General features: G+C 63.7%; 1 protein-coding gene across 1 annotated transcript; it reads left to right on the top strand.

Annotated features, from left to right (window-relative positions):
• The first annotated feature begins 7,086 nt into the window (after positions 1–7,086).
• On the top strand, positions 7,087–21,842 carry BGN (biglycan). Its single transcript, XM_060087501.1, has 8 exons — positions 7,087–7,276; positions 16,665–16,924; positions 17,199–17,311; positions 17,889–18,102; positions 18,680–18,790; positions 19,054–19,147; positions 19,242–19,380; positions 20,677–21,842. Exons 2-8 carry the CDS (start codon positions 16,684–16,686, stop codon positions 20,872–20,874), a joined length of 1,110 nt encoding a protein of 369 aa, XP_059943484.1. The 5' UTR covers positions 7,087–7,276; positions 16,665–16,683; the 3' UTR covers positions 20,875–21,842.
• Positions 21,843–26,169: the final 4,327 nt, after the last annotated feature.

Raw genomic sequence — 26,169 nt, 5'->3', positions numbered from 1 at the left:
CTTAGTAAATGACCCAGCCTGGCATGGTGCTGGTTTGGACTTGAACGTAATAAATGCATCTCACTCAAGCCCGCTTGCCTCCACCAGCCTCCTTCCCTCCTGGATCTAAGCCGCCTGTGCACGCTGGCATTCCGTTGTGCATGGAGCCCCCAGAGCCCACATCCTGGACACTGCTTTGTCAGCAGGGGGTTAAGGGGGCCTGGTTCTAGAAGTTTCTCCAAGAGCCTCCCCACCCACCCCCACCCGCCCTGGCCAGGGTCCTGAAGTCCCAGCATCACTACCCTCTTGTCCAGGAAGCATCCCTGTCCCAGGAGTGGACGCACGCAGGGTGTCACCACCCGCTGGCTGGAGTTGCTGACTGTCCGCTGAGCCCTAAAGACAGGACCCATCAACTGTGCTGGGTGGGGACGCAGGAGCTGCGGAGCCCCCTGAGGTCCCTGGAACAGTTGTCCTGCCTGTGTGAGGGGCCCCCAGGAACAGGGCGTGGTCAGTGTGTCAGCCTCCGCAGCTGTCACCGCGCCCAGTGCTGGGGAGGGAGAAGGACGGTGGTATGGGGGTGAGAAAGACACAGCCGAGTGACAGGCATGGAGGATGCGGCCAAGCGGGATGGGCCCCGGCCTTCAGTGCCGCTGGATGTGGGCACAGTGAAGGAAGCAGGGCCCCAAGTGCCCACTGCCGAGACCTTGTCCCGCCAGCGCCTCGGGCTGGCATCTGGGCCTGGGAACCATGAGTCTCGCTTCGGTCCTATTCTGTAGCCAGTCCCCCCCACCCCCCCCTCCCTGAGTTCTCAGCAGAGAAAAGGCCAGACTCTGGAAGGGGGCAGGGAGAGGCCTGGGAAGCTGGTGGAGTGTTTGCTTTGGACTCATCCCTGCATTCCTTCTCCTCCGGGGCCTGGGCCCACAGATATGGCACTTCCTGTTTGGACTGGGTCAGAGGTCAGCAGCCCTGGAGGCGCTGGCCCTGATGGGGAGGGCCTGCTGCTTTCCCAGCTCTCACGACCCCTCCTCCCCAGTATGGCTGCCTGGCCCCAGCACCCCCTGCTCCAGGGCAGTCAGTCCCCAGCCCCCTCCCTGCACTCAGAGGTCAGGCCCCCCGCCGGGAGGCACAGGAAGTTCAGGCTGGGTGACCCCACCCCCAGCTGCTCGCACTTCCCTTCTGAGCAGGCCCTCTGGGTTAATTCCACTGCAGATGGGGAGCTCTCAGCCCTTGGAGCTGCTGGCAGGTGGGCAGACAACACCTCAAGAGGGCCGGGAGGTCAGGGCCGGGGGTGCCAGCAGCTTGAGGCCAGGGCCTCCAGTCCTAGCAGGGAGGTGGCGGTGGCAGCATGGCGTGCCCCCGGTGGGGGGCTGGTCAGCAGTGCAGCCAGTGACGTCCCCGGACAGACCCCCAGCCAGGGGAGCAAGTGCGGTGCAGCCAAGACTGGTCCTGGTGGCGGGACAAAGCCCACCCTGCCCCCTCTGCTCACTGGTACCTGCATGGCGGTGGTGGCTGTGCCCCTTCTCAGGGCTGGTGCTGGCCCTATCGGAGGGTCCAGTGGTGGGCGTGGCCCAGTCAGTAACCCAGAAGCACTGGGCATCGCAGGCTTCCTTGTGGTGATCGTTGTGGTGGTGGGAGTAGGACTGAGGGTAAGAACACTGGGGACAGTGGGAGCCGGGCGCGGGTCACCGAGGCTAACGAGCGTCCCAGCCACAATCCCAGAGTCCCGTCCATTGACCTCCACCCAATTCTTCTCCAGCCCGCCTACTCCTCGTCCCCAGCGCTCCGACCCAAGGGCCCGCCGCCCACTCCTTCGAGAGGCTCCCTGCACAGCCGGTTCGAAGCCTACCTCCTCTCATACCCCACGTGGTGGCCTGAAGGAGAAACAAGCCCAGGGAGGAGCGGAAGAGAGCGAGGAAGGCAAAGGATGTGTCAGGCCGCCTCTCTGTGAGCAGTGCCACCATGACAGGCATGCGGGGCCAGTCCAGAATCTGCCTGGCCCCCCGGCCCTGCACGTGCTCCCCCTCGTGGCCCCCACCGGAGCCTCCTGGCCCTGGGGCAGCAGGCAGATGATCCTGGCCCTGCTGCTGGAGGCTAGCCTCCCCCAGGGGAAGACTACGGGGCCCCGCGCTTCATGGCGTCCCCGCGTCTTGCTGGCTTCACAGGAGGCCCACATATGCCTCCCTGCGGCACAGCCCCCGGTCCAGCTTCCCTCGTCTGGCCACACCCAGAGCGTGCCTCTCTAAAGATAGCTAGACACAGGCCGGGCCTCCACGGAGCCCCCTTCGAGCCCTGAAATTACAGCCCTGGCGGCCCGGGACAGAGAGCCGCTGTGTGATTATGTCCTCAGGGGAAGGTCAAAAAAAGCTCTGGCATAGAGAGTGCCAGCTTTCACCGGCCCCGCCTCGGCCATCAGCGCTGGTAAACTTCCAGAGAGCGGAGGCTCGCCTGCTCCGCAGCCGTTCGGCTCCCTCTGAAGCCCGGTAGCGTGATTCTCATCCAGAATGGCCCCCTGCATCCAGAGGGTCCCCTGAGCACACGTTACACCTGCCGCCCCTTGGGGCTCCAGGATGTCATGACTCTGGCCTCAATGAAGCAGTGAGGTGGGAGGGGCGGCCCCTAGTGACTGTGGCTCTGCCCCTGCCCAGCCCTTGAGGGTGCAGAGATGGGGGGTGGATGAAACCAACAGGCCGTGAATTCGGGGGTGCCAGCTTGGGTTCAGGGGCTGCAGCGCCTAGGAGCCTCGAGGGCCCTCTCCAGGATCTCAGCTGAGTTCTAGGCAGGGTGGCATGCTCAAGAAGTGACCTTGATGTATGTGTGTGATGTGTCCCTGCCTGGAAATTGGTCCTGGAGGTGGAAGGGGGCTCCTGTGGGCAATGCCTTGCTCTGGGCTGGCCGTGCAAGAGCCCTGTGAGAGCCCTCCAGGGAGGGGTCGGAAGGCAGCCCCAGGGCGCCACTGCAGAGCCGCCTCCTCCCAGAATTCCGCCCTGCGCCCCATCTGGTGTGCTCCAGGACAGTGAAGGTCACCAGCAGAAGTTGAGGCTGATTGACTCAGTTCCCCGGGGAAGGGACAGACGATGCAGAGGGGAGACCTGAGAAAGGAGTGGGGAGCCCAAAACAGACAGGGGGACTGATGAGCAGAGGCAGAGGGGAGCGAGCAGGGCAGGGAGGCCAGGAAGGCCCTGGAAGGGGGCTGGCAGAGGGCCCCTGAAGGTCAGGGGCGGGCAGCTCTTTCTTGGCCCCAGAAACTCATGGGCCGAGCAGCTGGGTGGGCTGGAGCCCAGGGTCGGGGGGATCTCTGTCAGCTGCTGCCACCTCTATAGGGGCTCCCTCTGAGCCCCTGGAAGCCCTGCCCACTGGGCCACCTCCCAGGCTCCCAGGCTCTGCCCTTCAGGAACCCGCATCAAAGGCAGGGTTTCATGCCCACAGGGGATCAGAGGCTTGAGGCCTGCCCCCTGGGAGCCCTGCTTCTGTCCTGGGCCTCCCCTTCTCACTTTGAAGCCAGGGCACCAACAGCTGCAAGCCAGGGGGACGGGCTGCAGCTGACTCCGGGTCCTTCTCCACACACAGGCCTACAGGATGGCAACAGGCTCAGATGGCCCTGCCTGCGGTGGACCCACAGCTGCTCACCAGCCCTGCCGCCCCTCCTCTCAGCCCCCTTCCGCCCTGCACGTTTCTCTCCCCACCGCCGCTGGCTTCTGCCTGCCCTGCACCCCTGCCCCACTACCTTTGAGCACCTTCCCTGGGCTCTGGGGCTCTGGGCTGGGCACCGGGGTGTTGGCAGGGGCAGCAATGACCCAACAAAGCCTAGGTGAGGGCTGGCTGCTCTGCACCGGCACACAGCAGTGTGGCCTGAGGACCCGGGCAGGGGCAGGGGTGGGGCCCCAGGGCAGGACGCTTTCCTGGGAAGCCCGAGCCGGCCACCAGGCTGCTTCTCAGGTCAAGAGAGCCATGTTCTTCGCTCCTTCTGGCAGAGGGGTCTTCTGCCAAGGGGCCTGCTGGGGTTTCTGGGCTGAGGGGCGGGCTGGTGCCGGCAGGATCACCCAGCCCTCCGAAGTACCTGGGGGGAAGTGTCCAGGCTGGGGCTTTGGGGGCCTGTCCAGCGGTGTCCCAGAGGTGCAGGGCATGCTGGGAGAGGGCGCTGCCCCCCCACCCCGCCTCCCCCGGCCCCACCTCTAATCGCTTGGCCAGCCCTGTCTGCCACTGGTTCTTGTAGAGCTAAGACAGCTGTGCATCGGCCTCCTCCAGGGGCCCGGGGGCCTCAGGAAATGCCTGCTCTTCCTTCCTGCCTTGCCCCCCGTGCCTGCCCTCCCCTGCCTCCTGCTGCCTCCTCGCAGCCCTGAAAGGCCAGAGGGCAGGAGGCTGCGGCTCCGCTGGCCAGCAGGGACGTGCTGTTCTCAGCGCTGCTCAGAGCTGAGGCCTGGGGAGGGGGAGGGGGAGGGGGGGAGGCCCAGGACTGAGGTGCCGGCCGACTGGTCTGGGAGTGGCCCCCAAATTAGAGGGCCAGGCCCGGTGACTCAGTGGGCCTCGGGCCGGGTGTGCAGTTATGGCTTATTGCAGACTGCAAACCACAGACACAAGAGCCTTCCAGGCACAAGAACCGTATTTACGGACATATTGCCCCAGACGTAACTCCAAACTGTGGGAAAGAGCTCCAAGGCGCACGGTGTCGCCTCACCACCGCCCGCAAGTTGCTCCCTCCAGGAACGCGCCCGGCCCACCACTCGGCCTTCCCACCTCATTGCATCCCTGCTCCCCACGCCCTCCACACCTGGCCCTGGGCTCTGCCTTCCACCGACAACGTCCCTCTTCCCTACTTGTCTGCTCTAAGTCATCTCCTCCAGGAACCGTTCCTGAGCCTCTGGTGCTGTGTGAGGCCCTGGTGTGCCCCAGTCCCCTCCTCACAGAGGGGACCTTACTCAGTAAGCGACTTGGCTCCCTGGGCAATGGGCATGCCTTGTGCCCATTTCTTTTCATTTGAACATTTTTTAAACAGCTTTATGGAGATAAAATTTACATACCATACAATTCACCTATTTAATGTGTACAGTTCAATGGTTTTTATTTAGTATATTCACAGAGGGGGCAACATCGTTATAGTCAATTTTAGCACATTTTCATCACGTCCAAAAGAAAACTCATACCTTTAGCTGTCACCACTCTATCCACCACCATCCCCCCTGGCCCTAAGAAACCACGAATCTACTTTTTGTCCCTGTAGATTTGCCTGTTCTAGACGTTTCATGCAGAATCATGCAATATGTGGTCTTTTTCAACTAACTTCTTTCGTGGAGCACAGTGTTTTATACGTGCTTTGGATCCTCTTTCTCCTCCTCCCCAGCTGTGACAGGGGATGCTGAAGCTCAGTGGGGCGACCCAGAGATGTTTGAATATGTCGTCAATAAACAGTAAAAAACAAACAAACAAACAAGCAAAACCGACTCCCTGTGTCTGGAAGGGCACATGTTCTCTCCAGTCTCCTGCTCGCAACCATTTGTAACTGCCTCACCCAGGAAAACAAGAAGGAGTCGGAGTTCCCGACCTGGCCCTGCTTTTCTTACTTCTCCCTTTTCTGTGGCCCAGCCTGGAAGCTTCTTGCAGGCAGGCAGCTTGATCAGGCCACCATTGTGTCCCAGGTCTGACCAGGGATCCCTGAACTGACGCTGGTGAACAGAAAAGGGGTCTGGGCCCAGCCACTCCCCGTGGCAGAACTTTCTAGACCCTTACCTGCCTGATGGCCTGAAGCTGAGCACCAAAAGACTAAACAACAGCTGGCCGGGTGGACGGGACCCTCAGGCCTCACCCCTGTTCTCCTTTCATTGGCCCCGCCTCTCCCTGGCCTGTCCTCGGCCTCTGCCCTGTTGAGCTTTTTCTCTTTCTATGCATTTTTCTTTTCCTCTCAGTGGAGTTCTGTCCTGTCTTGGGTTGCCTGCCTTGGTTTCTTCCCTGTTCTCCTTTGCAGATCTCAGTGTTGCTCCCTGCCTCAGTTTCCCGCCCCGTCTAAACCCTCACCTTTGTCTCCCCAAAACTGCTCTTGCAGGAGTCTCCCCATGACCGAGGCTGGGTACACGGGCCGGGGGAGGAATGGGGCCCCACCCAACAGGAAGGAGGAGTCGTGCTACAGCCCTGGGCTCATCTGGGCCCTCGGGAAGTGGCTGAGCTTCCAGTGAAGGCGTGGATGTCATGGCTGATGCCGGCATCTTCCTGGGACGCTTGGTGGGCTGACTCAGTTACCCCTGTAAGTGGCCAGCACAGGGCTCAGCCCCGAGGAAGTGGCCAGCCTCAGAGCAGTTATTGCACCCTAGGGGACCTGCTCACATGGAGCAAGAAGGATGACTCGCTGGCTCCTCCTCTCTGAATCAGCTTCTCTGAGCCTCAGCTCGGGGCAGGCAAGCTGGGGAGGACCCCCAGTATCTGTGCTGCGTCCTGCCAGCCCCCAGCTGAGTCCCATCCTGAGATCACACAGATAGGACCGCTTCCTCTTTTTTAGGGAAAAGAGGCTGCAGTGGGCTGGGAGGTGGGGCGCCCAGAGTGCCCGGGAGCCTAGATCAAGCCCTTCCAGAAATCCACAACAGCTGCCACCCTCATCCCTTTCCAGGCTGGGAAGTTCTGGGAAGGCTCAGGACCAAATTCCGGGGTCCCCTCACTGGACTAGCAATCAGAGGCCACCTCCCCCTGGTCTCCCTTCCATTTCTGCCCTCTCGCTGTCCTCTGCCCGCCCTAACACCCGCAAGCCAGCTCCCGCCCCTCTCTGGGCCTCAGTGTCCCCATCCGGATAGTGGAAAGTTTGAATATCTGAGGCTGCGCCTGCCCAGAGACGCCAAGGGTCCTTGTGTGAGTTAGACCGTGTGTCCCTTCACTGTGTGCCCCAGGGTGCAGAGGGGGGGCAGGCAGAGTGGGGGGAGTCCTGGGGGGCGCAAGGGGGAGGGGTGCAGCTAGCCCAGCCGTCTACAAGAAAATTACTCCCTCTGAAGCTGCCAGGGGGGCCGGGAAGCCTGCCCCCTCCCTCCCTTCCTCCCTCCCTCTGTCCCTCCCTCTCCACGCCACCAGCCCCCTCCCTCCTTTCCTCCCTCCCCGCCCCCTCCCCGCCGTCCCCTCCCGTCGTCGGCACGCCCGCCCAGCCTTTAGCCTCCCTGCCGCCGCCGCCGCCGCCGCCGCCACCTCTGTCTCCCTCTCTCCACGAACTGCCCAGGAGTGAGCAGCTGCTCTCCGACGACCCGACAGACCGACAGACGCACGGACTGCCCGACCCTCAAGACTGCCAACCAGCCAGCCTGTGCCCGCCGCTTCCCCTCCTCAGGTAGGGTCCCCCACCTCCACAAGCCCCGCAGTGTCCCCGCTGTTCCTCTCGCTGCCTCACCCCTGGGTCCGCTGCCCCCTCACTGCCCTCGAGATGCCCGCGACCCTGCCAACCCCATGCTCACCCTCCTTGTCCCTCCTCCAGTTCCCCCGCTGCCCCCTCGCCGCCCTCTCCCGCCCCTAGGCTGCTTGTGGATTCCCACTGCACGGCTGCAGGCTCCTGGTCCGCGCCCCTTCGTCGCCACCCTGCGGCCCCCTGGGTCCTTGTCCCATTTCTGCCTCTTCTCCCTGCTGTCCCCCAGGCACCTTCTACATCCCCTTCCTTCACCCCTCTGACCTTACTCAGCTGTGCTCCACATCTGCCCTCTCTGCCTCGCCCCTCGGGGTTCTTCCCCTTGGCCGCTACCCCAGAGCGTCATCCAGCCATGGCTGAGCGGCTGGGACCCTGGCTCTGCCAATGGCTCCCTTAGTTCACTGCAAGTCCCAGGTGCACTTTGCACTTGGCCCTGGTTAGGAGGACCTCTGGGCGCCTGCCCAAGCTCGTCACTGGGGAGTGGTCCCCACTGCCTGGGGCTAGTCCACGGCGTGGGCTCAGAGACTTGGTTTCCCAGGCACACCCCAGGCACCCTGCCCAGATATTCCTTGCTTACCCACAGGCTAATGCCGTGCCTCCACCTCCTCCTGGGCGAGGTGTGGGTCCACAGAGTCCTGGCTGGGGGGGTCCCTGGGCGGGACTGCCTGGGCAGCTCAGTCCTCTCTGTCCCCAGAGCCCCCTTGGATTGAGGTTCCAAAGGGGGGTGCAGAAGGACACTCAGGCGACTGTGCTGTGTTAGCCAGGCAGGCTTGGCCTGGGGCCCCGGAGGGCTTCTGGAGACCATGGGTAGATGTGAGGACGCCATCATCCCAGGATGGGCACCTTTAGGAAGGGGTGAGGTTCAAGAGCTCCCAGGCTAGTTGCTCTGTCCCCCAAAGGCAGCCCCCTGCTGGTGCCTGGGGGCGTCTCAGGAATGGAGGGAGAACTACAGTTCTGAAACAAAGGTAGCAACAAGGTTGCCCTCCAGAGCCGTTTGGGAGGGGAGGCGTGGCCCCTGCTGGTCCCACTCCCACCCCATCCATTGTACAGAGGGGGCAACTGAGGCCCAGAGAGGGGCAGGAACCTGCCCACAGTGGCACAGCCAGTCAGGGGCAGAACTGGGGCCAGGACTCAGAGCTCCTAACTGACAAACCCCGGCTATTGACCCCATAGCATCCAGGGAGCCCGCAAAGTCACTTGCATGTTGACGATGATAGCTTATGGTCAAGTGCAGTGCGTGGGGATTGGAGTGAGAGGGGGCAGGCCCACGGGCCATGTCCCGCAAGCTCTCAAGGTGGTTGGCATGCTGAGGGAACTGCCGAGGGACCCAGGAGAGGAACAAGGGAGAATGGAGCCCTCTGGGTGTGCCACTGAGTATGCTGGAAGGCTGGGGGATGGGAACAGCACCTCTCTGCTCCATGGGTGGGGCGGGGCTGGGGCCTGGGCACCGGTTAGTGAGAGCTTCCAGAGTTGCTCCGCTGAGTGGAGCAGGAGGCTCGGGGTCCTCCAGGGCAGGGTGCTGGGTGGGGCAGGCAGGGCAGACCACCTCGCTCAGGCCAGGGAGATTGTTCTCACACAGCTGAAGTCTTCGTAAGGGCCACTCAGGTTGCCGATTCGGTGGCCAGTCCTGCCCTCTGGGGGCTCCTGCTTCTGTGCCCTCACCCCTCCCTGGCCGGCCAGCTCTCCACGAGGTAGAGACTGACTGAGATTGAGACCAGCTGGAGATGCTCAGGCCCCCCTCAGTGCCAACAAGGAAGGTGCCCAGGAATGTGCACCCAGGGCTGCGGGATGGTGAGGAGGGAGAGTGCATGGCCACCACCGCCATCCACATGCTGGGAAGGCTGGCGGTTCGGCAGAGGCGCCTTTCTGTGGAACTTCCAGTGTCCGGCTGCCGTGGGCCAGCGTGGGTGAGCCTCTGAGGGCAGTTCTCTGTGCGTGCATCGAAAGGAAGCCATAGTACTGTCTCCAAGCCGCCAAGACCGGGCAGTGGGAAGAAGGCCGGGAGCAGGGAGGGCCCCCATGGTGAGGCAGCGAGCAGCTGAGTGGTGCCCTGGCCACCCCGGCTGGCCCACCGACCAGCCCACCTTCACGTCCCAGGATCCGGGTCACAGAGGGCGTTAACCATCCTACCGCTTTTATGCCCTGCCCTGGAGCAGGGACCAGGGACCCCACTATGCTGATGGGGAGTCCGAGGCCCAGCCCTTTCACCAATGGGTCTGATGGCAGTTCTGTACCAGCTCATTTTAGGAGCCCAGAAATGTGGGGTGCTGGCCCTCTGACCGTCATGCAGGGTGACACGCAAGCATTGGCCCCAATTTCCCCCCAATCCCAGCAGAGGCCCTGGCCCAACAGAGGAGCATGAATGGGGAAGGACCGGAAGAGAGGGTGTGTTCGTAAGACAAGAAAGCGTTTCCTTTCTTTAGCAACATTCCTTAGTCACTCAGGACCACAGAGCATCCCTTCCAGCGCTGGCGGCGGCGGCGTCCTCCTCGAGTCCCAGAGGAGGGATCTGTCATGAGCCTCTTCCCAGGCCCACCCACCACCAGCCCTCCTCCACTCCCTGGAGAAGCCCCAAGGAGACAGGCCTGTCCCAGCGATAACTTGTCCTTGGCCGCCTGGGGATGCAGCCTGAGGCCGTGGCCGGCCCCCAGGGCCACCCTTGGAGCACTGTGAGCTGCGGGCGGCAGCCCAGCTCCCAGACTCCCAGTAGGGCCCGGCACTGTCTGGCTCGCCTCCGGGCAGGGCCCCAGTCCCAGCTCCGGGGCCTCCAAAGCCCCACCTGCTAGGCCACTGGGCTGTTTGTCCTTTCAGTGGCATGTCTGGAGCCCCTCTCCTTCCCTGCCAACACCCTGGATTGTTAGAAAGTTCTTCCCCAGGGTTGGAGAGCTTGGTCCCTGCCCTGAGCTGCCCACCCCTCCCCGTGCCTGTCGGCCCTGCTGGTGGGAGGGGACACACCAGCCCAAGGGCTTAGCTCAAATCCTGGGGCTGGAGGGTGATGGTGACTGTCCTGGGGCGCCCTGCTGTGAGCGTGGGGTGGGGGTGAGCATGGGCCCCCTCTGGAGGCAGGCACCCCCGGGCCCTGCCAGCTCTGCCCCCTCCTGTCCTGTCGGCTGGTGCCCGGGGCGCTCAGTTCTCCTCCCACCCCCTCTGTCCCCTCTGCTCACATACTGGGGCCCACACCTGATGACCCACAAAACCTTTTCTGTGAATCCTATCTTCGAGGAAGCCAGTGTGGGGAGAGGCAGAGGGGACTGCCCTGGGAGGACGGAGAGGGAGTCTGCTCAGTCCTGCCCCAGACCAGAGGCTAACTGGTAGCCCTAGAGCCAGGCCCTTCTCCAGGCTTCCAAAACCAGCTTCCTAGTGCTCCCTGGGGCTGTGGTTCATCTCCCCACCTTCCAGATGGAAGGTTCTGGGGTGAAAGTCCTCCCCTCACCTGGAGTCCCCAGCCCCAGGGTCCCCCAGGGCTTCCTTCACGCCCTCTGGGACTCTGTTTGGCTTGTCCCCCACCCTCTCTACTCTGGGGTGGGGCAGCTCCTGGGTGCCTATGGAAGCTGCCCACTTGCCCACACCCCACCAGCCTCAGCTCCTCCAGAGGCTGCTCGGCCCCCATAGCAGTCCGCAGAACAGCCCAGCTCGCGCTCATTGGCAGGCTGGCATCGCTGACGTACCCAAGCCCAGTGGAGGTGCCAGGGACTCAGACGACTCATGCCTGCCCCTCCCCATGGTGACACATCCTTCAGGTTTAGGGGACTGGGGCTCTACCCGGCCTCCTCACAGCCAGCTCTCCTGATCCACGGCATCTGAAGGCCAAACTCAGCAGAAACCCCAGCCTGGAGCTGAGCTGTAGGACAAGGGGCAGCGGGCTGGGAGAGGTCCCAGGCTCCATGCGACTCTGAACCGGCCCCTGCTTCTCCCCCACCAGCTGCCTCTGGGTGGCTCAGATGGCCAAGAGGGACACAGCAGTCAGAGGCCCGAGTGGCCACGGGATCGGGGATTTGGGGAACAAAACTAGAACCTGAAGGAGAAGGGCAGAGGGCAGACGGAGTCTGGCTCTGGCAGCTGTGTCCCTGGAGACAGGTGACAGGTCCGGCGACCTCCTAGGCTAGCTGCAGAGGGCTACGTCCACCCCATCCAGAGTCACTGGCTCAGTGAGGGAGCAAGGCAGACAGGACCTCAGGCTCTGGGAACCAGGCTGAGAGCATCTCCCTGTGGGGTCTGGCACCTGCTGGGACCTAAGATGCTTGGGGGAATCTCCCGGGCCAGGCTGGGATGATGGCTTTTCCAGGCCACTTCCCTGCAGCTGGAGGCGGAGGCAGAGGGGCTGGGGCTGGCCTGATGGGTGCGCTGGGGCCGAGGAGGGGCATCTGGCCCCACGGGCTGAGGGGAGCTATGGATGTTGGCAGTCAGAGAGAGACGCCATGTTTCTAGAGGATTCGTGATGCAAGCCAGGGGGCGCAGGACCCACAGGGCAGGGCCCTGCTTTCCGTCAGCGTCACCTCCCAGCCAGAGTGGGGGAGATGCAAGGAGTCTTCTGCAGGGACCGGGGGCTGGTTCGGCCCCCTGTGCAACCCAGGGAGCTTGGGATTCTGTGACTTTGGGCTCTGCAACAAAGTCTGCGGGGGCAGAGGGTGGGGCAAGGCACGTGTGCCCGCTCTACCATTTCCTCAAAGTGTGGCCTTGGGCAAGGGTTTCGGGCAGACTCTGAGCCTCAGTTCACCCATTCATCCAGTGGTAGAAATGGCACTTCCTGCTGGTCCTCAGGAGGGCTGTGCTAAGAAATCACTTGAGTGCCCTGTCCCACCCTGAGAAGGGATGGAACACCCTCCCCTTCCCTCAGGGTTTCTGCAGCGAGCCTTCCGTGGGGGGGGGGGCAGGGCACCCAGCAGCCCAGGACCCCCAGCTGACCTGGCTCATCTGCCGCCTGACTCTGGCACGGCAGAAGGCCAGCACTGGGACTGCCGGCCTTCCAGAGGTTTGCCAGCAGGCTGGGGGTGGAAGTGATGGCAGTCCTCAAGGCTGTGGGGAGAGACGTCCGGCCTGGTCAGCACCGGCCGCTTCCCTGGTGCCAGCACTCTGCAGCACATGGGCTGGCTCTCTGTTGGCCTCCGACACCCACATCCGGGTCAAGTCTATCCCTGAAGGCTGCAGGGGCACAGGACCCAGCTTTGTCCGGTCACCTCAGCAGCGCCAAGACCCCAGCAGGGAGGAGCGCCCTGGCCAGCCACGCCTGGATGTCTGCTCCCCTCGTAGCTGGAAGGCGTGCTGAGGCCACGGCGGTGGGCTCGGGGTGGCTGGCGTGCAGACACCGACGGGGCGGGGCTCAGGGCCCACCCAACCCCCCGCAGCCACGACCCCAAACACAGTTCCCCCGACGCGCACGCACACGCATAAGCCTCAGGAGACCCACTGGTGGTGCACGTCCCCTCTCTCGGGCCCGGGAGGGAGGCGGCGAGCAGCCGCGTGTCGGCTTGCAGAGCAGAGCTCTGGGCAGCGCCCCTGCCTCTGGCCTGCTAGTAGGAGCTGGGCCTCAAAGGCTTTGGCGGACAGAGGGGAGGGGGGAAGGGCGGCCCGCAGTCCCAGGGACCCGCCGGGCGGGGTGGAAGACGGCACGCGCGCCCGGGTTCAGGTCGGGCTGCTCAGAGGGGCCAGACACCCGGGCCGAGGCTGCGGGACAGCGTCAGGCATCTGGCATCTGCGACTTGGCAGCTGCGGGCCGCACATCTGCAGGCGAGCTCCCAGGGCCTGCCAGACCTCAGGCCCGCTCCCGCCGCCCTTGGCCTGGCCTGAATGCCTGGCACGGCCCCTCCGTGTTCTCAGGGGCTGCCAGTGTGTCTTGTTTGGCTGTGACCTGGAGCAGTCCCAGTTGGAGGACTGCGCTGGCTTTCAGAGGGCCAGACAAGGAGAGCCCTATTGGGTGGGCGGCCCTCACTCCAACCTGTGGGCGCGCGGCCTGAGGCCTCACCGCCATCACCGCCTCTTTCCTTCGCTCTGAGGAGGAGGAGGGGCCCATCCAGCTCAGAGAACACTTTGATGGGGCTCGAGGCTGCCTGAAGTCCTTGGGGACACACTCAGGAGGCCCAAAGGCCTGGGTAGTGTGGGGGTGGGGGTGCTGGCAGGACTTGCCGTGGGTCTCACAGTAGCTGTCCGTGGGGGGCTCCCGCTTCCGGGGCTGAGGGCCCACCCGCCTCCTGCACGTGTGTGCGGTGAGAGGGACCCGGTGTGAGGTGGGGGGAGGCAGCCCTGCAGCTCGGCTTCCTCCCCCAGCCTCTGTGCACTGCCCACGTTCAGCCCACGGGCCAGAGAACCCATCACCCCTGGGCCATGTGTGGAGCTTCCGGCTGAGGCCTGAAAGCCCGGGGCCTGGAGCCGCCTGAGCTGGGCTCCAAGTCTCAGGCTGAGTGATTTGGGGAACCTTGGTTCCTCTCTCTAGGCCTCCGTTTTCTCCTCGGTAAAACGGTGCCTTCCTCCCGGGCGCCCCCTCCAGGCCCCTCCCTGGCTCCTTCTGGCGCTTGCGGGGGAGCGGGGTGGGGGGGTCTCTTGCAGCCCCCGTGGGCTTGGTGTCCAGTCGGCCCCCTCCGCTCTGCACAGTTCTGGCCGCTGAGTCTCCTGCCAGTTCTCCCCGGGGAAAGGAGGGCTGTGCCGGAAAGCGCGCCAGCCTGCCCACTGCCTGGGCCCAGCCAGGAGCCGGGTAAAACCAGCCAGACCTTGTCCTGTGCTCTGTCACGGGGCCCTGGGGTAGGGCCTCCAAGCCCTCAGCCTCCCTCCCCCTCAGAGTGAGTCTGCACTGGAGCTGGCCCTTCCCCTCTCTCAGCCTCTTTGTGGGGCCCCAGATTCAGCAACATCAGCATAGCAGGCACGGCGGCCCGGAGCCGGCTCACCTCCTCCAGAGCCTCCGTCCCCCCGGGGAGGGTCCCGTGAGCCCACTTGGGGCCCCAGTGGCTAGTCCTGCCCTGGTTGGCCTTCCCAGCGCCTGTCCATCCTCTCCCGTGGTGGAGGGGCCAGATGCGGGTGGAGGCTCCCCGTGGAGGCCCCCAGACCTTCCCGGTCCCACCAGGCTAGAAGAGGCCTGTCTGCGCCCAGTGCCTCCTGAAGCCTCCCGCCGGGCCTGGCCAGACCAGCCCCCCACCCCCACTTGTCCAGGTGGACGGTGGATCCCAGAGCCTCCCAAGGATCCTGCCGGGCGTTCCAGCCCTGACTCACCACCACCCCCGCCTTCATCCTCGCCTTCCTCTGCCCAGCCCTGGGTGTCCAGCAGCCCCTGGGCAGGGGCCCTGCACAGCAGCGGCAAGCCTGGGAGGCCTAGGCCCACCCTGCTTTGCCCTGGGGTTTGCGAACTCGTGGGAAGAAGGAGGGACTCGTGGTCCAGATAGGCCAGCCCAGGGCCTTCTCCCAACTCTTCGCCGAGGCCCTCTGGGGGCTCCCCAGGTCCTACTGGGCCAGCCTGGGGCTGGCGGGACCTGGAGTGTCATCGTGGGCTCTCAAGGCTTGAAGGAGCCAGGGAGGCTGGGCACTCCCCCGGCATGAGGGGGCCTCACTTTGATGTGTGACCGGGGCAGGTAGGCAGCTTTGCTGAGCCCGTCACCGGGGCCCGCTGGTGGCGCTCTGGGCCCCCGGCCTCTGCCTGCCAAGCAGACTGCGGTCCCAGCTGCCAGAAAGGCTCCTCCAGCCCCTCACGCTGGCAGCTGCAGCTCCGTCCTCAGGATGGTGGGAGCCAGGACAGGCCACGTGACCAGCTCAGCGGGGGGCCTGAGGAGTGCGAGAGGGGCGGCAAGATGGGGATCAATGGGAACCCGAGGTGCAGAGCTGCTGCGCCCACGTCTGGAGGTGGCCACAGCCCCCAACACCTGCCTGCTGGTGGGAGGACTCCGGGGCAGCAGTGCCCCCCCCCGGCAGCCAGTCCAGCCCCAGGTCGACCGGGCCTGCTGGGGGCCTCCTTCCCCCTTTGCAGCCGGCCATCAGGCTCGGGGGGCTCTCCCAGCCCCACTGAAGCCCTGAACAGCCCTTCTCCTGGCCAAGATGGGCCCCAAGTGAGGGCCTCCCTGGGGTGGGGCTGCTTCACGTCTGCACCTGGGGCAACCCCAGACACCCCACGCCTGGGAGACAAGCAGGGCAGGCGCACTTACTCCTCTTTAACATGGGAAAATGAGGCTGGGGCTTTCCCAGGAAAGCGGGTAGTTGGGGGTGGTAGGAGAGGCAGGGGCTCCAGCCCCCTTCTGGGCACTGTCTTTCAGCACAGGAGCCTCTGGACAAGCCTGAACCTGCCCGCCACCGTGGCAGCAGCCTGCTCCCCTCCGGTGGCCTCTCCAGGGGCCCGGGCCGTGAGCAGAAGGAAGGGGGGGAGCAGAGGTGGGAGCCCTGGGGCTCTGCGGGCTGAGCCAGGGGAGGAAGCCACGGCCCACGGGAGCAGAGGTGGGGGTGGGCAAGGGATGCCCCCTCCATCTCCAGGATTCCACGCATGGCCTGGGAGAATGCCCCTTTCCTCCACCTTCCCTCCAGGGCTGGCCCAGCTTTCTGCCCAATGCGCCCAGCCTAGTGCCTTGTCCTCTTGACTCTCTTAGAAAAATGTGGGTGTGCTGCAAGAGGGGCTCAGGCAGGAAAGGAAGCGACTTGTGGTCACCTAAGTCAGCCCTGAGCGCGCCCACGCTGCCCTGAGCATGTGGCAGTGGCCCGGGCCACAGTGGTTTCTTTAAATCTGAATTCCTCAAAGCCTGTGGGCGGCAAATGGCTGGGTTTCCCTCTCCGCCTCCTCCACTAGCCTCACTGACCCCCCAGGCAGGCTGCAGCTGACTCAGTGGCTGGTGCGTGTGTGTGTGTGCGCGTGCTTGTGTGAGTGTGTATGTGTGCACTTGCGTGAGTGTGCTTGTGTGAGTGTGTGTGTGTTTGCGTGAGTGTGCACTTGCGTGAGTGTGTGTGTTTGCATGAGTGTGTGTGCTTGCGTGAGTGTGTGCTTGCGTGAGTGTGTGTGTGTTTGCGTGAGTGTGTGTTTGCGTGAGCGTGTGTGTGTGTGTGCTTGCATGAGTGTGTGTGTGTGCACTTGCGTGAGCGTGTTGGAGGGATACAGACTCACCAACTGGGAAGACACAGTGTTGCCCACTGAGGCCAAGTCCTGCCCCGGGGTCTCCTGCCCACCCACACCTCCCTCCCGGCCCCTACAGCCCAGGGCCTGGCTGCACCGGTGAGGGGTGAGGGGTGAGGGACACGAGGCCAACACGTGCAGAGCCCCAGCCCCCCGGGCTCAGGACGGTAGCCAGGCAAGGGCCCAGAGGACAGGCATGGGCACCAGCTGGGCACTCCTGATGGCCTCTTCTTGCCCCAGTCTCGCAGGCACGCCCACCATGTGGCCCCTGTGGCCTCTTGCGGCCCTGCTGGCCCTGAGCCAGGCTCTGCCCTTTGAGCAAAAAGGCTTCTGGGACTTCACCCTGGACGACGGGCTGCCCATGCTGAACGACGAGGAGGCTTCAGGTGCCGACACGACCTCGGGCATCCCAGACCTGGACGCCCTCCCGCCCACCTACAGCGCCATGTGCCCTTTCGGCTGCCACTGCCACCTGCGGGTCGTTCAGTGCTCCGACCTGGGTCAGTCCAGTGGGATGGACGTGGAAGCATGAGGATGGGTAGGGGGTGACCTCAAGCCAGCTCGGGAATCCTGGTTTCAGTGTGGGAGGGTGTCCATTGGTCTGCTTGCAAGCAAGCGGGGAGCGAGAAGCCCCTCCAACTGCCGGCTCTGGCACTGGCCCACTTGCGGCAGGGTCCCTGCGTGCGGGTCCGCGTGCGCGCGAGTCCCTGAGCTCCGCGCCACTCTGGGGTCACGGCCGTGGCTCACACTGGTGACAGTGGTGCCGGCCCCCAGGTCTGAAGGCTGTGCCCAAAGAGATCTCTCCCGACACCACTCTGCTGGACCTGCAGAACAACGACATCTCTGAGATCCGAAAGGATGACTTCAAAGGCCTCCATCATCTCTATGTAAGCCCACCCTGGCCCTTCCGAGGGGCTGCAAGGAGGTGGCAAGCCCGCAGCACGGGGGTTGGGTCCAGATGGGTGTGGGCACATACTTGTGGAGTGCGAGAGCGGACCAGGGACCTGGGGAGTCCTGAGAGAGGTCTGGAGGCGGCTGTGGTGGGAGTGCCCAGGGTCCCAGGGCACATGTGCAGGTGTCAGCAGCCATAAGTGCAGGACAGGATCACTCAGCCCAATTCCCTTCTTGACTGAAAACTTTTCATCTTATTGACTCCTCCCAGCAACACAGTGAGAAAAGATTTCATTGTAGCCAGGGTGCAAGTGGGGAAACTGGGACACAGAGAAGCGGCAGGCTACGCTAAGCAGCAGTGGTATTGCTGGGCCTGAGCGCCAGCTCCCCGATCTCCACTCTGCCTGGGAGCACAGACGGGTCTCCTGGAGGCTGAGCTGGGGCTCAAACACCTGTAAAGTCCTGATAACTGCTAATCGTGAATCGCTAGCTCAGGCGGCAGGAGATGGGGGAGCGGAGAAGGCGGGCAGGTGGGGGCTGGGCCTTCAATTCAGCACGCGCCGCCCCCCTCAGGCCCTGGTCCTGGCGAGCAACAAGATCTCCAAGATCCACGAGAAGGCCTTCAGCCCCCTGCGGAAGCTGCAGAAGCTCTACATCTCCAAGAACCACCTGGTGGAGATCCCTCCCAACCTGCCCAGCTCCCTGGTGGAGCTCCGCATCCATGACAACCGCATCCGCAAGGTGCCCAAGGGCGTGTTCAGTGGGCTTCGCAACATGAACTGCATCGGTGAGCGAGGTCCCACCAGGGGCGGTCGTCACCCCTCCCCGGTGGTGGCAGTGGATGGGGGAGAAGGGTCAAGGAGGGGGGCTCTGCCAGCCAGGGCAGCTGGGCGCTGGGCTGTCCGGGACAGCCATGGACCAGCCAGCTGGGCCTCACGGAACTTTCTGGAGGCTTGTCTAGGAGCACGCCCCAGAGCTGCCAAGGGAAGGTGAAGAGAAACTCAGGGCCCGTAAGGAAAGGGAAAGGAAAGGGCCAGTGCGGCCAGCCAGCCAGCCAGCGGCTGGGGGGGCCGGGGAGCCCAGCCTTGATTTCTGTCACCCCTCCCTTTCTCCCTGTTCCCTCTGCCCCCTAAGGCCGATGCCAGGCCCAGTGCCCTTGGGAGTTAGTGGCCTTGAATAGAGAGGAGTTTGCATTTAGTCCACTTGCGTTAGTAAATTAGTGGCACCGTTTTCAGGGAGAGATGGGGGAGCGGGTAATTAGCAGGGCCCATTAGGGCAGCCCAAGCCAGGCAGCCGACAGGCTCCGGGGGTGTGTGGGCAGATGCCCAGGCCTGGCTCCAGGGCTGAGGGGGCCTCTCTCCTAGAGATGGGTGGGAACCCCCTGGAGAACAGTGGCTTTGAACCTGGAGCTTTCGATGGCCTGAAGCTCAACTACCTGCGCATCTCTGAGGCCAAGCTCACCGGCATCCCCAAAGGTAGGAAGGCAGCCCTTGCTTCCCACTCTACCTGGCCTTCGAAGCACACATGGACACAGGTGGGGGGCCTGGAGCCATCTGGAGGCACCCAGTCTACTCAGGGAGGGCTTTGGCTGCCCCTCTCCCCACCTGGGGCAGAGCTAGGGTCTCTGCTCCACCAAGCGTGGGAGCGTGCACATACACACACACACACACACAGCATCAGCCCACGCACATGGCCTCCCCTCCTGCATTCAGCCCAGAGCATCCTCTTTTCCTGGCAGACCTCCCCGAGACCCTGAATGAACTCCATCTGGACCACAACAAAATCCAGGCAATTGAGCTGGAGGATCTGCTCCGCTACTCAAAGCTGTACAGGTGGGCTGGGGGGCCGGGGGGGCCTGAGTCCACACAGTGCCGTGTGGCCTGTGGGCCCCACCACACCGTCTTTTTCTCATCCACCCCTTCGCAGGCTGGGCCTGGGCCACAACCAGATCCGCATGATTGAGAATGGGAGCCTGAGTTTTCTGCCCACCCTGCGGGAACTGCACTTGGACAATAACAAGCTGTCCAGGGTGCCTGCTGGCCTTCCGGACCTCAAGCTCCTCCAGGTGAGAGCCAGGGAGTGGGCAGCCCCTGGTGCTGGGTTCTCTAAGACTGGGGGAGGGGAGCAGCCTACATCCCCAGGGCAGCCCCTCAGCCCATGGCCCTCCTTGCTCAGGCCCAGCACGTGTGGGGTCTGGGTACAGAGTGGAATGGGACCTCGCTGGAAAGGAGCAGTCTCAGGGATCCCTCCCTCAGTGCCAACCCCCTGCACTGAGGAAGAAGAGGGTCGGGTGGGGATGCCACTGTGGACAGCAGAGAGGGCGGGGCCCGGGGGAGCAAGGTCGTGAGGGAAGAGCAGGTCTCGCAGGTGGGTGCCCACGAGGTCAGGGGACAGTCTGGGCACGGGGGTACACAGATCTGCGACAAGACAAGGACAGCCCAGGGCACGAAGTGGGCTGATGAGGGGATACAGGGCCTGGCCTGGGGCTCTCTCAGGGGCCCTACCCCCACTTTGGCTGTCAGCCACATGGATGAACTTGGTCGTACTCGGCCCTGCTCTGGACCTCAGTCGCTGCTTCCAACCCATTCACACGTGCCAGGAGACCCGCCATTCTCGCGGGCTGGCCAGTCAGAGCCGAGTACACCGGAGCCCGCCTGAGCCCTGCGTGGGGACCGCCCACCTGCAGCGGCAGCAGCTCCCCGGCCAGGCCGAGCGCGCCCTCTAGCGGCCGTGTCCTTGCCGCCTCTAGAGGGCGCTGCTGCAGGCTGAGCGCCTCCCTGCCGCCATTGGGTCCTCACTTCCTGACCCTCGTGTCCCATAGAGTGTGGCTTCAGGGAGCTGGGGGACCGGGGGAGGAGGAGGCTCTTTCTCCTCTCACGCCCCTGGGGCTCTGGACTGGGAAGCTGCTTCCCTGGGGGCAAACCCAGAGCCCAGGGAACCCCGAGGGAGGGCCAGGGACTTTATGTGAGCCATCCTTCCCGCATCGACAGTCCCACCCCACCACTCATGCCCCACGTACCCCTCACCTCACACCCACTCCCCCCGAGCTCCCCATCCCAGCACCCAGTCACACACCAGTGCCTTAACGCTGGCCAACACCCGCCCAACAACCATACCCAAGCCTCAGTTTGCTCCTCCAGACAATGGGAGGATCACCTCCATGCCCCCAAAGGGCCGCGTGGATGCAACACAATGAAACGTGGCCCGTGAGGCGGTGGGATGGGACTCAGGCGGGAGGGAGGGCACCAGCCCTCGGGGTTCTGCCCTCTGCTTGGCCTACCCAGGCAGGACAGACTCAGGCAGGGGGGTGGGGGCGATTGGGCCACTGCCCTGAGCCTGAGCCACACCCCTCTGCCCCCAGGTGGTCTATCTGCACACCAACAACATCACCAAGGTGGGCGTCAATGACTTCTGCCCGGTGGGCTTCGGGGTCAAGCGAGCCTACTACAATGGCATCAGCCTCTTCAGCAACCCCGTGCCCTACTGGGAGGTGCAACCGGCCACCTTCCGCTGCGTCACTGACCGCCTGGCCATCCAGTTTGGCAACTACAAAAAGTAGAGGTGGCAGCAGCCGCCAAGGTGGCCTGGGTGGGGTCTCTGGGCAGCACAGCGGATGTCCTGAGGGGGGGAAGCAAAGAAAGGGAGCGAAGCCAATGCTCAACTGCACCCAACCCAGCCCTGCCCTTGATCCCCAACCCCCCTCATCACCGCCCGACGTCCTTGCCCTGGCTCCCAAGTGTGCAGGTGAGGCGTGGGGCCTGGCCCCCATCACACACCCCTTAGCTTCAGAGCCACCCCTGCTCCCCCATCATGACCACGCAGAGGTGCCCCCACGAAGCTTTCTTCCCATTCACCCCAAAACCAAATTGTCTGAGGCTCCAGTCCAAGGAAAATGGTCCCTGGGTCTGGGGGGCCAGGGATGGAGACAGCAGACCCCGCTGAGCCCACCCTACCTGCCTGGCACACATCCCTCCTCGGCCTGGCCTGCTACCCTTCTCCTCCCATGCCCCCTGCCATCCTTCTGTGAGTTCACGGCCATCCATCCCAGCCTCTTTGCTCTACTGGCCCCTGAATCAGTCCTCTCCGTCTCTCTCTGTCTCTCCGTCTGTCCCTCCCTCGTCCTCCCTCTCGTCTCTCACATCCTTGGGCTGGGTCTGGTCTCTGTCTCGCTGGGCTTCTGCCCAGCCCCTACCCAGGCGGGCTGCGGTGGGGGAAAGCTGCCCCCCACCCCACCCAGGCCTCGCCCCCAAGCCTGGATGATCCTGCAACCACATGCTCCACAGTCCAGGGAGAGCATTGGACTCAGCCAGACCCTGAGAGTCTGTCCCCTGGGTGGGACCCAGCATCCCGCCAGAGTCCCCATCACGCTTCTCACTGTCCCCCTTTCCCCCACGATGGCTAGGTCTCCCCTCCCGCTGCCTTCCACCCCCTGGGGTAGTGAGGGCTCTGAGTGATCACGCCCAGGTTGAGGAGGGGCTGCTTCTGAGGTCGGTTGTTGTCTTTCAATTAAAGAAACACTGTGCAATACGGCTGCGTGTGCAGCGTCTCGGGGTGGACTGGGGACCCAAAAGAAACGGGAGCCATGGGGGTCCGCTGTGGCTGGCTCCCAGGTTCCACCTCTCCGTGCCCAGTCGGAGCCTTGGGCTGCATATTCGCTGCTTTCCTGGCCTTCAAGTGAGGGTCCTCAGCACCCCCAGGTTCGGGGCTGGACCAGGAGGCCCTAGGCAATCAGGCAGAAGGCCCCAGGCTGCCCCCTTCCCGTCCCTTCTAGTCACTTCTGTTGCCCCGGCTATCCTCAGACTGGGCTCCTGAAGCAGGGCCGGCTGAGGTAGCGTCTGCCCTCCCAGAGCGGAGTGTCTGCCAAGCAGCCGCTGGCTGCAGAGCGCCAGGCCAGAAACTCCCCCCAACCGAGCGGGAGCCGGGAAATCCTAGGGGCCCCTGCCTGCCTGTCTTGATGGGGTTTGGGGGCTCAGCACAATACTGGATTTTGGCTGAGGTCAGAGCTGTGTGCCACACCCGTGTCAGCACCAGGGGGCGCACTCCCAGGAGAGCCAGGCCTCACGGGGACAGGGCCCAGTGCTGTGCGCACCTGCCTGTACTGGCTTGGCCTGCGCTCCCAGCACAGCGACCACCCAGTAGGTCACCCTGTGTGCCAGCACAGCCAAGCCTAGGTCGCAGCGTGTGGGTGCCAGTTCCCAAGAGAGGATCCAGGGCACAGCCCGTGAAGCCTGGAGACACAGGTCTGCCCCAGAAAGGGAGTAGGGGGCGACAGTCCCCCAAGAAATGCCCCTTGGACGGCAAGCCCAGCGGGCTAAGCAGGAGACAGGCTATGGCCTGGCTGCTCTTCCCTCGTTGTACACAAGGGGCCTCTGGCCCAGGTGATGGGATCCAGGGCTTCTCTGAGCAGCCGTGGGCCACCAATGAAAATAGAGCAGGCGGGGCCGCCGGGAATGCCAGCCCAGGAGAGGAGGAACCCAGAGGCGCCGCGCGCTGGCTCCGTGCACCCTTCCGCCTGGCCTGGCCCTGGGGCACCCGGCACCCCCGGATTTCTCCTTTTGGGGGTGGGAGGCACCGCTCAGTGTGGTGGCCCAGCGATAGAATGTCACCCGTTGGCATCCCAGCACTATTCTGGGCCGTGTGCTCCATGGCCCGGCAATCTCTGCTGAACTGGGCAGGCTCAGGGCAAGGGCACTGGCGGGGGTCCAGGAGTCAGGGCCTCGGTCAAGTCCCCTCGCTGGTGGGAGGAGGGGCAGCCGGCACACGGCCCAGCAGAGACAGAAACATGGAGCCCTCGGGCTGTTTCTCTGCGGGCAGGTCTGGGCACCGGACCCTGTGGTGTGGGTTCACCTCAGCCCCTGTGGATCACTGTCTTCTCTCCAGGCTTGCTGCCTTTCCTTTCCTCCCTGCCTCCCTCTTACCCTGGGACACCGGTGCCATGACACGCTAGTGGGACCGGTGTAATAATGCTGGTAGGCACAGAGGAGAACCCCGTGGTTGGGCCGCAGGGAAGGTGTCCCGTAGGCCTGGTGGGTCACCACACACGAGAGGGGACAGCTCCATGCAGGCATGACCCACACTCTGCTAGACCAGAGTGTGGCTGTGAGGACCCAGGGGACCACTCAGGCCCCACTGCAGGCGCCAGGGAGTTGAACAGGGCCGCACCCCACGAGGGCTTGGGGATCATGGTTGGAAAGGAGGTCTCCGTACCCAGAGCACTAGGTCAAAGACAAACGGCCCTAGGGGACTTCCCTGGTGGCGCAGTGGTTAAGAATCCGCCTGCCAATGCAGGGGACACGGGTTCGAGCCCTGGTCTGGGAAGATCCCACATGCTGCGGAGCCACTAAGCCCGTGCACCACAACTACTGAGCCTGCACTCTAGAGCCCACAAGCCACAGCTACTGAGCCCACACGCCTAGAGCCCATGCTCCACAACAAGAGAAGCCGCCGCAATGAGAAGCCCACGCACCACAGCGAAGAGTAGCCCCCGCTCACCGCAACTAGCGAAAGCCTGAGCGCAGTCAAAAAAAAAAAAAGACAAACGGCCCACTTAGCCTCACTCTGGTATCGAGTGTGTTGCAGACTATTAGATGATAGTAATAACGAAACAAAAGTTGAGACTGACTGGCCTTTGAAAAAAGCCTATGGCAACATCTCTGTCAGCCAACAGTCCCTCGTGTACACTTCCCCGTATGCCTTGTACACCACGCAAGGCTCCTCCCCGTGGAGCCCAGGGCCCAGCTGCGGTCCCAGGAAGCCCTAGGTGGCAGAGCTGCAGAGGACTGGGATGCTCTGCTGTGAGCTGTGTGCAGGTGGATGGGCGGAGGGGTGTGCAGTCCCAAAGCCTCGGTAACCCCGCAGGAAAGGGGCAGGAAAGATGGGGGAGGGGCCAGGTCCAGTCGACCTTGAGTTGAGTAGGAGCCTGCACTTGGGTGCAGATTGGACGTGGGGTGAGAGTTAGGGAGTGGGCAGGGTGGGGTGTGGCACCCCCGGGGCCTGGAGAATGCCCCCTGAGGGCCAGGAGCACGTGGGGAGCTGTGGGCGTGTGGTTGCACTCAGAGGAGGGCTCTGATCCAGAGGGTGAGCTGGGGCCGTCACACGTGCGTGCACACACACACCCAGGGCAATGAAAGTCATGGCAGTGTCTCGCTCGGGGAGGGCTGTCCTGTGAAAGGAGAGGCCACCAAGGAGCTGACTCTGAGTGACACGGGGCTGGGGTGGGGGATATTTCCAAGTACTTATTGCAGGTCAGGTGCCTTCTGGATGTAGCCGGGCCCAGCTGGAGCCTAAGCTCAATCCACTGCTTGGGTTTAGACGAGTCGGGGCTTGTCGGAGGGGCAGCCAGCCAGGTGTCCTCAGGCCATGGCAGGGGCTGGGGGCAGGGCACTTAGAGGGACAACCCCTCCTTGAAGGGCCTGGGTGGTGGAGGGGCCCACTCTGAGAACTTGGGAGGTTGTTCATCCACTGCGGGCCCCACCCCCGTGGGCTCCTGACTCTGGGCTCCAGTCTGGGGACGGCAGAGGTTTCAGGAAGAGGCAAAGCCGGCTCCACTCCGGACACATGGGGCAGGGCATGGTCGCCAGGGGTGGCACAGAGCCACTGTGGCCCCGGAGAGCCCAGGGCAGCTCCAGCACTGGAGGGCCCCAGCTCCTGCTGCCAGATCAGGGCTGGTATGAGTTTCCTGGGGCCGCTGCTGTAACAAAGGACCACACGGGCGGCTTCAAACAGAGATCGAGTCTCTCACGCTCCTGGAGGCGACAAGTCCAAAACCAGGGTATCAGTAGGGCCACACTCCCTCGAAAAACTCTAGAAGAGGGTCCTTCCTGACCTCTTCCAGCTTCTGGTGGCTCCAGGTATCCCTAGGCTTGTGGTTGCGTCACTCCAGTCTCTGCCTCTGTCTTCACAAGACCTCCTGCTGTGTCTGTGTGTCAACTGTTCTCCTACCTCCCTCTTATAAGGACACTTATCACTACATCTGGGGTCTGCCCAGATAACCCAGGATCGTCTCCCCATCTCAAGATCCTGAACTTACATCTGCAAAGGCCCTATTTCCACACAGGGTCCCAACGCAGTGCAGGCTGGGGGCGGTTAGGATGTGCACGTCTCTCCAGGGGCATTTCAGCCCCTCCTCCCTGGGCTGCAGGGGACCACTGGCCGTGGAGGTCCGGGCACGCTGGTGGCCCCCGAAGCCAGGGGGTGGTGGCTGTGATCTCAGCCAGGGAGAGAGTGGGAAGAGGAGGGGGACCCGGGGCCCAGCCAGAGGGGCTCCCATTTCAGGGCTGGGCTGAGGATTGCTTTCCCCGGAGGAGACGGTGACCGCCACACCAAAAGCGGCAGGAGCGAAACCGGGCAAGGGAGGGGCGACAGCTGCGGGGCCCACGGAGAGGAGGGGCCTGGGGACAGGTGGTGGCCGAGGACCTGGGAAAGAAAGCATTTGGGAAGGGGGACAACAGTGAGGGCTGAAGAGGCAGCCGGCTCTGAGGTCTGGGAGCAGGACGCACTTCACGTGCCAGTGCCAATGCTCCCGTGTGGACAGCAGCCATCAGTAAAATGAGCACCGCCCCCAGGAGTGATAATATGTCCCCGGCCCCGAGGGAAAACAGTGACACAGTCCTAAGTGAGTCTTCTCTCTTCTCTTCAGCCACTCCCATGCCTCCCCTCTCAGCACCCATTTCTTCCTCCACCACTTCTGTCCTCCCAGAACCGCCAACACATGTCTGCTAAGAGGCTGGTGTTTGCTACTGTCCAGGGTTCACCCCCTGCCCGAGGGAAGCTCCAGCGAGGGCCCAGGGAGGCCAGGGGCCTCAGGTCTGGGATGGAAGGACTTGCCCCTGTGCCAGACCCCAGAGAGCCTGTT

This window comes from Mesoplodon densirostris, chromosome X (assembly GCF_025265405.1).
Source record: "Mesoplodon densirostris isolate mMesDen1 chromosome X, mMesDen1 primary haplotype, whole genome shotgun sequence".
Classification (NCBI taxonomy): domain Eukaryota; kingdom Metazoa; phylum Chordata; class Mammalia; order Artiodactyla; family Ziphiidae; genus Mesoplodon; species Mesoplodon densirostris.
This window is presented reverse-complemented; position numbering and strand designations above follow the sequence as displayed.

Bases quoted from the DNA above. Each gene is read 5' to 3' on its own strand.
- BGN (XM_060087501.1), top strand. From the start codon at position 16,684: ATGTGGCCCCTGTGGCCTCTTGCGGCCCTGCTGGCCCTGAGCCAGGCT. The intron at 18,103-18,679 runs GTGAGCGAGGTC...CCTCTCTCCTAG, and splicing joins TCGCAACATGAACTGCATCG to AGATGGGTGGGAACCCCCTG. The intron at 18,791-19,053 runs GTAGGAAGGCAG...TTTTCCTGGCAG, and splicing joins GCTCACCGGCATCCCCAAAG to ACCTCCCCGAGACCCTGAAT.